This window comes from Melanotaenia boesemani, chromosome 19 (genome assembly GCF_017639745.1).
Source record: "Melanotaenia boesemani isolate fMelBoe1 chromosome 19, fMelBoe1.pri, whole genome shotgun sequence".
NCBI lineage: Eukaryota > Metazoa > Chordata > Actinopteri > Atheriniformes > Melanotaeniidae > Melanotaenia > Melanotaenia boesemani.
Window position 1 is genome coordinate 23,838,011 of NC_055700.1, and position 9,930 is coordinate 23,847,940.

Genomic DNA, 9,930 nt, shown 5'->3' on the forward strand with positions numbered 1-9,930 from the left:
TACTTTTCTCCGGCAGTTTTGCAATAGAGTCGATTTCATTGCAAGAGAAGAAGAGTGGGATCACCATTGTTTATGTCTTTATGAGCGTTTGGATGCTGGTTTGTGAAAGAAAAAGCCTCCCAGAGGAAAATAAAACAGGATTTAGCATGATCACACAAAGATGCTCTAAATGAAAGACCTACCATCTTCAGTCTCTGATCATTATTTTGATTTTATATCAGTGTTCTTTCTTTATATTAATGGATTTCAATGGACTTGAGTGTCAGTGTCCCTCACCCACATGCCACACTGCTCCTCTATCCCTTTTTTCAAAGCATGCTGATAACTTTAACTGTCATAGATGTAGAAACAGTAGAAATAATCTGTAGATGTGCCGTAGTCACATTGAATAATTAGCTTGAAAAGCAATAAGTGTGGTTGTGATGTCAGTAAAGTGTCTCTTCTGCTGGTCCACTTGACCCCAGTAGGGTGTGCTGTTAGCAGACTCTCAAGGTACAAGACATGAGGAGAACCCAAACGGGGGCTGTAAGCTATATGATGATGCAACTCGTGGGTCAAGGGGATGAAGAGCATCCATTCTGATTAAAACAAAATGTATTCAGAATGGATGTTGCCTCATCTTTCAGCATGTTAGTTGCATCATAACAGCTTCTAAATGTGAAACGCTTGAATGTATTGGCTGAATCAGATCAAACCGAGAAGCACAGAAATGGTCTAATCTTGCTTGAATGAGAAAGACAGCGATGACACATTAGATGGGCATGCATTTCTTCTTATGATTAATCTGTAATCTGATGGTTTTTCTGAACATTGGATTTAATTAAAAGATGTTTTTTTTTTCCAAACAGAGCTGTTAGTAAGGTTTATGATTGGTATGTTCAGCTGGAACATAACAGACTGTTTACTCCGCCCAATCTCACTATGTTCCAGACCATGCAACTTTTCCACAGAAAGCTTTTTTTCTTTTTGCTTTAGCTGATAATACCTAAAATATCCAACTACTTATTGTGTCATCAGGTTTTCATACTTTTGCACAAAAGTATAAAATCAGCCACCTCATTGTCAAAAAAATCCAAAATCTGAAATGACTGTCAAAAGCAAATTGCTGTTACCATAGAAACAAAGCACTTGCATGATATTGGGGTCTTGTTTTCCCCTCTCTCCACCGTATAAGCCTATAATTCAATGTAGTTTTATGGAAGCATGGTTAATTAGGACGGAAGGATGCAAGAGTCTCACAACAGCACTTTGAAATCAGTCAGTAATTTATTCTTTTCTCCTGAGCTACTGAAATTAGAGAAGCTCTCTGTCTGCATACACAGAAATCCCTTCACAGGGAAAATGAGATGTGATGGCTAGAAATGATCACAAAGTCATGTTACTGAGTATGAAGAATAAATTAATGCTCCAAAAGTGACATTGTTGAGATTCTGCTTCCGGCTGGCCCCCCTCAGGCACAAACTGCTAATGTAATAGCGACACCATAGGCTGCCTGAGAGGGGTTAGAGCACCTTCCTGCTCCTGCAGAATGAATGTTTAGCTTAAACAAAAGCTGCTGAAACCTCACCTTTTCTCAAGGAATGACCCCATTTTATGTCTCTGGTCGCCCTTCCCTATCCATGTTTCTTGACTTTTGCAGCAGTACCCACCCACTGACATCACAGGTCAACTCAACTTGTCAGACCCGTCTGTCAGCACTGTGGTGTAAAGAGAGGGCGACGCTGAAGGTTCGCTACCCAAGGAGAGAGGAAAGGAGACGAGGAGGGGAAGAGATGAAACAGAGGGGGAAGACTGCCAGCTCCCCTTCATGGCCAAAGCCGAAACCACAGAGGGTTTTGGGAGGAAACTTTGTGCTGAAGAAATGTCCAACAACACTGAACCTGCACATTTTTTTTTTCTTTTTTTAAAGACAGAATCACCTGGTCTTAGATGTCTGTAGGGACCCTGAGCATGCACAGAATAACCCACCTGACTCACATATACAATATTTTCCTTCTGTATATTATTATGTACTTATTTAATCTTCTTTTGTCCTTTTACTGACAAAACCTTAATATTTGATGTTTTTGGAATATCTGAGCAGGTTCCAATATCTTTTTAGTAAGCCAGGTCTAGTTTGGTTAAGTTTAGGGATAAGTTGGTTTTGGTGCACATATTGCACATGACATATCACTTCCAATTAGGGCCTGGATAACGCAGTAAAAGTTAATATTTCTTAAAAACATTTAGTGCAATACATGATGTACTGTAAGCCTCAATGGAGAAGAAATATTTTTATTAGGAACTGTGTTTTTATCTACACTTTAAAGGTTTTTAGATAAAATCTCTTTATTGGGAAGCACTAATAATAGCACTAAAAGTGAACTTATGGCTTAAGTTGAAGAAAGCATGTGCGTGCTTGTATATAAATAAGAGCTTTATGTATCTAAATATTTGTTATTTTGTAAGCTATATAGAAGATTCTGAAAATGTTAAAATCATCTTTCCCCTTTTAATTTGCACTAACAGGCCAAAGGCACTTATTATGAGTAATGACTCAAGTTTCAATTCTTACTAAAGATTTACTTCTTTTGATTGCAAGAGGTAAAGATATATGGAAGATTATATATTATTCAGTAATTTGATTAATTGAAGTGTTTTTTTTTTTTTATATATATACATATATATTTAGCCATGACACAAGGCCTTTGCATTTGGGAAAACTCTCTCTCTCTCTCTCTTCCTCTCTCCTGCAGCAGCAGTCTTTCTCATTTCTACCATTTAAGGGGTTGCATCAAAGGGCCAGGTTTTTCACCCAACCAGCTCTCGGTCTTTCCTGCAAAACCCTCCCAATCCGGAGACTTTTACATGAAGGCACCAGAGTGACTTGAGAGCTCGCCACAGCTTGTGAGCTTGCGTGCAGATCTTGGTTAGTTGCAAAAACAGGCCGTTTCCCATTTTCTGGAGGTGAGAAACCACTGCTGTTTATAAGATCATATCCTCTGTGGTGTCTGGCACTACATTGCACTTTATGCAGAGAGGTCTCCCAAAAAAAAAAAAAAAAACATACTGCATTACCAACGAACTGCGACAAAACGCTGACATATGTTTTCATTGCAAAGTGTTTCACAAATTCTCTTTATTTTACTTTATTATAGGAACAGTAGGATTTACAAAGTCTTTCAAATGTTACATTAAAATGACCACAGAAAAATATTGTTTTTTTTTTTTAGACCAAGAGGCTGCTTAGCATACCCTCATTTAGGCCTGTGCATGCTTAAGTGTTAATTCCAGTGCTTTAGTTTGTTTTGGATGTATGCTATTGACATGTACGGTTAGCTAAGCTGTATGGAGCACTCAAAGAGAATGAAATGTAAATAGAAAACAGTTTTGTGTATGAGGAGTTATACTGCACTTGTACTGCGACTGCAGCTGAGAATGTCTTCGATTATAGTTATAAACCCACACAGTAGTCATGATACACAGGCATGCATCCACACACACAAATTTACACACATGCACATTAAAAAACCCTTAAAGGAGGATTTACTTGTTTTTCTTACCTTTTCCAGTTGAAATCTCGCATTGAATCATTTTGTTTATAAGACTGTAAATAAAATATGCCAACATTGCTGAAATGAACTAAGCTTGTGCTTTATTTTAAAACAGCAAATAACATTTGCGCTCCATATGTGTTAAAGCTGTCTTTGTAAGATACATTTGTGTGTTTGTAGGATTAAAAGACATCAGTAAATGTTGATAATCACTCTAAAATGTCAAATTTATGTTTACTGAATTATGGTTCAAAACTTTATAAAAGAAAAAGAAAAAAGTTGATCAAGATGAAAAAAAACATAAATAAAGGAAATAATTATCTTGCTTAACCATACTAATAATAAACAGTAAGAGAGAAGGAGAGGAAATTAATCATATGAATAAAGAAAAAAACAGGCCTTAGCATCCATATATGCGTGATTGATATTTTTTTATTTAGTTTTTGTGATATATATATATATAATTCAGAATTTTATTGAATTTATTGAATTTGAATGGGAATTACAGGACATTTAACTGAATTCACTGAAATTCAGAGAAATTCATTATTATCACATATCAGTAAGAATGTGATATTTTCTCTAACCCTAACCCAGTTTAAAGACTTTTCATATTTTACATAACAGCTGTAGCAAGTTTTTATGGTACACACATACTACTACTGCCTTCAGGCTACTTTCCTTTCACATGATCTCAAGATTCATGATTAAGACTTGCACAAGTAAACGTTATTGTATTTTAAAGATAGTATGGGACAAGGTAATATATCACATATTTCAAGAGGTGGGTAAGGTGTAATGTGTTACTGATTGACTCACAGTTCTCATTGCAAATACATGTCATGGTCAACAAAATAAAAGCCATAGTATGAATCTGTACACTTACTTGGAGGTAGCATTTGAAATTTGGGCTAGCCTTTATGGAACCACAGATTGAAGCACTGCTGTAATTGGAGATTTCGCTGTGGTTTCCAATTGTTCTGGGAATTTGCTCAAAATGAACAACCACAGATGTCCTTTTATGTTATTTTCTGTTTACTGTAATAACCAAAAAAAATAAAAAGTATAAAACAGCTCTGACCCTTAATTAGCTTATTTCACCTAAATGTCCAAAATCTTTGGACAGCCATTTTGAATACTTGCAAGGTATTCTGGGAAATGAAGTGCTTTCATATCATTTTCCAAAATTTGAACGCTATTACAATTTTGATAATCTGTTTTATGGAGTATGTTTTAAAATTTGATTTGTGGTTAAAAAAAAAGCCCATTTACTATAATAAAGTATTGTGTACATAAAGTCATAAAGTACATAAAATCTCAGTTCATTCAGTGTGTGTGTGTGTGTGTGCGTGTGTGTGTGTGTGTGTGCTGCCCAGCAGGAAGCAGCAGAGAGTTAAAGTAACACACTGTGACGGTAGCTTTTTGAACTGTGAGGCAATCAATGATGAAGTTAAGTGGATAAATGAATCTCAGTTTCTATATTAGTAATGCAGAGAACAGAATAACACTAAGCTGAGTCTAGATATGCTTTCATCCTTACTTCTAATAGTGACCATAAAACATGACACACAGTGGCATCATCAGTGTGAGTATGAAGAAAACCTAACATTAACATTTAGCTCATAGAGCCTTTGGATTACATTGTCACATATCTGTAACTGTAACTAACACTTGTCAATTGATAGGTCCAATTATGTCCCATAAAAAGAGATTCACTATAAAAATAAATTAATTAAAAAGATCTCTGGCAAAAAATATAATTAAATACTACAAAACAATATTGTTATTATTATTATTAGTAGTAGTAGTAGTAGTAGTAGTATGATAATCTTTACTTTAAATATTTAAAGAGTACATGTTACAGCTTCTAGCAATAGCTGGGATAATGACAAGCACAGGACTAACAATATCAGAAAAAGTTTAGACACAGCAAAACAATGTATCATGGCTTCAGCTGTACCTTTACAAAGACATACTTGTCTGTACAGCATATGCGGAAGAAGCTGTAAACAAAGGCTGTCTATTATTAAAAGAGACAGAGAGAAAGAGAGAGGCAGACAGATTTTGAGACATAATTGCTGGTTTAACAGATTACCGTGAATTTGTGCCATAGGTCTGAAGATATTTATTAACCACATAGATTAACATAATTTCATCATCTGAAAATAACTGTGTCAAAAATTTAAAAATAATTTTAAAATATGTGTATTAAAGGTTAGGCAATTAGTAGCTACACTTGGATCATGGCAATCATTGGAAGATCAACGTATTCAAGTATTCGTTATTTAATTTATTAACACCAGTTTCCACAAATAAAAGAAACTGTGTGTTGGCGCATGGCTCATGGCTGCTGCGGCAGGTCGTAAAAGATAAAACTACAATGAAGTTTCACTAACGGGGCACTAAGGGGTCCATATTTGTCAGTGCTGCGTGTTTGTTAACTTAGTCTATTAAATTCTCCAATTGATGCACTTGATCCATTCAGTTTCTCCAGTGGTGTAGTCTGGTTTATTCTAGTGGGTATACTCTGATCCCCCCAAGGTGCATAACAACCATTCCTTTCCTCATGGGGATCCTTCGCCCCAGGAGCTTTGCCTGCTTGGACTGGGGGATGTTGCCATGGGGATTGCCCTTGTCCCAGTGGCTGGGGGTTCTGCACTGTAGTCCTACAGCTGTGATGTGGACTCTGGACTCTGATCTGGGCGGTTGCTGTGCTGGCCTCTGTGGAAATGGGTGGGCTGGCTCTTGGTGTGATCGGATCACCAACATATTGTTTCCTCACAGCGGCGTCAAGCCAGATGTTTATTACTTTTATTATTTTTGTACTAAGAAACAGAAACTGTGGAGTTCTTGTTTGTGTATAATGGAGGGAGGGGGGACTGATCTGTTTGTGCGTGTATGTGGACGTCTGTTTGACTGTGATAGAGTCAATGATGGGTGTGAAATAATTTCATACTCCTTAAATCAATGGGCTTACTGTTCAGTGGAGTACATAATGTCAATGATGTAACAAGCCTCAGATCAAAATAACATGGCTGTAGTAGCTGCAGATGGCAACAGGTGCCTGAGAATGTCTGTAACCAGAAGCTGATGCTGCTGTCAGCTAGCTCCTACTGAGCTAATGTGTGATAAACTTCTAAAAACAACGAGTTGTAACTTCATATCAGCTTCATTTCCATTTCAGAGACACTGAACGCTGAACATTTAACAAAAATTACTCTGAAATCCAGGTCAATGTGGAGGGTAAATGGCTGGTTATGAATAATTTCATCAACACTGACTGGAAACATTTCTCCGCTGCATCCCATATTCCCAGACACGTCAGATGCCTCCTCCTAAAGGAGAACATTAGGGAACATTTTAACTGAGAATATTTACATTTTGTGAAAAAAAGAGTGCTATGGTGGTTAGCATTAACTTCACAGCAAGAAGCAAGAACCTCGCAGTCTTTTCCGAAGCTCTTTTCTTTCACCTTGTTGGAAATCATCACAGGGTTAAAGAGAAGTGCTATGATGAGTTGCCATCCTCAGATCTTTTTTTTTTTTTTTAAAAAAAAAAAAAAAACATCATTACTTAAGTATAACAAGTTAGCAAACCTTGTTATCTAAGATAATCATTTGTGTTTATGGAGGTAAATATGGATGCTACACTTGTTAGCATGTGTGTATCAGTTTCAAAGTTGTTCTGCAATAAGAGCCAGAAAGCAATTATGAAATAATATTGTTCCGTCCATTGTTTCATTCATTCATTTCACCAAATAAAAGCGATATTTCTAAAACTTTGACAAAGTACAGTTGCGATTTGCAGGTGTTTCCATTAGACTAATTCTTGTAAAATCTTGTCCAACTCCACTTTGAGGAGGATAGAGATGTCTAATTCCTTGTAAAACTCTGCTTTCATTGTTGTTTGCCATCAAGGATGGTGGTTAATTTTTTCTCTTTAACTATTTGTAAAAAGATTTCTGTCTCCTCTTCTGCCTAAACATACTGCGCCATCTTTATTTCAAGTGAACTGGGCATGTGACCTTCGTACGGAAGCGTGGAGCTGTCACCCAAATAAAAAAAAAACTGGGACTATTTCACGCTGTAACGTGATAACTTTATTGCAAAAATGTAAAACGTATCACTGTCAGGGAGCTCAGCCTCCTGCAGTCTCCTGCAGTTCCCTGATCTGCCACAGCTGGTCCTGATCAGTTCATCTTCATCAGGACCTATTGGATTCACCTGTCCCACAAGATATACAAGGAGGCTTTCTGCTCTTAGTCATTGTGGGATCTTAATCAACGCTCTCAATGGACTCACCCCTTCTCTGATGCAGATCCTCATCTCCAAACTGACTCATTCAGGTCTGTCTCCATTCAGACCTTTCCTTGTATATGTGTGTTCAAATAAAGAGGGGTAAAGCTGCCTACGTCTCAGTGGAGTCCTGGGTTACAATCACGCTATAATGTGATACGTTTATTGCAAAAACGTGAAACGTATCACGTTATAATGTGATACGTTTATTATAAGAACATAGCCTGTACTGTATGCAGATGTTTTTGCGACCTATATTGGAGAAAAATACATATGGAAAATATACTCATCAAGCAGAAACATTTCAGTTGTTTTTGACAATGATTAATTGTTCTACTCTGGTTTATTGTTGTACACACAGGAATGTGGGACAGTTATGAGAAACACGGTAGGTCACCTGCCTGCGCACAGTGAGACGGTGCGTGCGTGTGTGTCTGAATTGCCATAGAGCAGGCATCCCCAACTTGGGTCCTCCTGAGCCAGTGTCCTGCAGGTTTTCAACATGTCCGTACTGCAGCACACCTGACTCAAATAATGGGTCGGTAAGCGGCTGGTGCAGAGCTGGTTTATTATTGTACACATGACAGTTATGAGCAACATGGTGCGTCACCTGCCTGCGCACAGTGAGACGGTGCGCGCATGTGTCTGAGTTGCAATAGAGTGTGTGCGCTGCTTTTAGTTAATAACATGTTGTCTCCTGAAAATAAAAATGAAAATTATAAAGGCTATATGCACCGCTGAGACTGGGAGAAAAGAGTTGCCGACACAAAGACATGGTCCTGTCTGCTTTAAAGGTGCAACGTCAACAATATTAGTGTCCTCCAAGCTTCATCAAATATCTCCAATGAAGTAAAACTTAATCCCATTTGGTAAATTAGGCATTTCTCTGGACGTAGCATACACAGTTTCCCCATTCAACGACAAATGTAGTTTATAGTCCACGTTTTCACATTTTTACATTAAACTTATCACGTTATAACGTGATAAGTTTCACATTTTCACAATAACTTATCATGTTATAATTTGATAAGGTCCCATTTTTTTATTTTGGTGACAGCTCCATGGTTCCGTACCTACGTCACGTCAGGTGACGTGTAAATGCAGGAAAAGTGCTCCTACGCTTTTGCAATATACGTCTACTGTATATCACCATGTCTGAAAAACTACCTCATGAAAGCATAAAAACTTTTTAGCAATATTTGAGATGTTTTTCAAAATGTTGGTGTTTCTATTACCAGTTTTCTATTGTGATATTTAGGTTTTGCGCAATTCTAGGGGTAATAGAAACTTAGCTTGTCTCACTTCAGTTATGTAAAATTCAGATGAAATACGACATGACTGTTCAGACTGAGACTTATTTGAAAAGATTGGAAAAGTTGGGTGGATTAGAAAAATTTGGATTAGTGCTGTTTAGACTGTAGTAAAAAGAACCGATTTGGGTCACATATGGGCAAAAAAGTCAAATTTGAGTCACCTTTGCCTTCAGAGTAAACGGATCATTTGTCTTTCGGCTGGCCGGACAACACCTCAGGATTCTCTCAGAAGAGCTGGAAGAAGTGAAAAGTGCTCTCCTCTTAAGATCCTGCCCCCAGGACCCAACCTTGGCAAAAGATAAATGGATGATTCATTTGGAAGATTCATAACAATTAAAAAAAATGGACTAACTGTGATTAATTTGCAAGCATAGATTAATTAATGCAGTAAATAGCGATTCAAATTTTCAATTACCTGACAGCCTGAAAACATGTTTTTGATTTGAACATTTGTGTTGTTATGAGCTTGAATTGTTTTCTCTCCCGAGCTATGTTTACGTGGACAAATATTTTATCTGATAAAAATCAGTTGTGTGTTTAAATGGCAAATTTAATTTGATCGAAACGTTTTCGACATGTGTAAAGCGTGCTTTTTCGGAGGAAACCTTTTTTTATTATTCTGAACCTTTTAACCGTTGAAATGCTAAACAATCCTTGACTCTTTCAGTTTCAAACAAAAACATTGTATCTGCCAGGGTCCCGTTTTTCAAGTCTTCTTTGTAACTCATTTCATGGCCTTACCCTGATGTGGTTCAAGCATGCACAGAAACAACATACACCACAGAAACC

The 9,930-nt window shown here is 37.2% G+C and overlaps 1 protein-coding gene across 8 annotated transcripts in view; it reads left to right on the top strand.

Annotated features, from left to right (window-relative positions):
* Nucleotides 1-3,621, top strand: part of grin1a (glutamate receptor, ionotropic, N-methyl D-aspartate 1a) — a 43,551-nt gene extending 39,930 nt beyond the window's left edge. For all 8 annotated transcript variants that reach the window (XM_041969390.1, XM_041969391.1, XM_041969393.1 and 5 more), the window contains one exon: nt 1,640-3,621. In XM_041969390.1, coding sequence (XP_041825324.1) covers nt 1,640-1,708 — 69 coding nt within the window. In that variant the 3' untranslated portion in view covers nt 1,709-3,621. The remainder of the gene's footprint in view (nt 1-1,639) is intronic.
* Nucleotides 3,622-9,930: the final 6,309 nt, after the last annotated feature.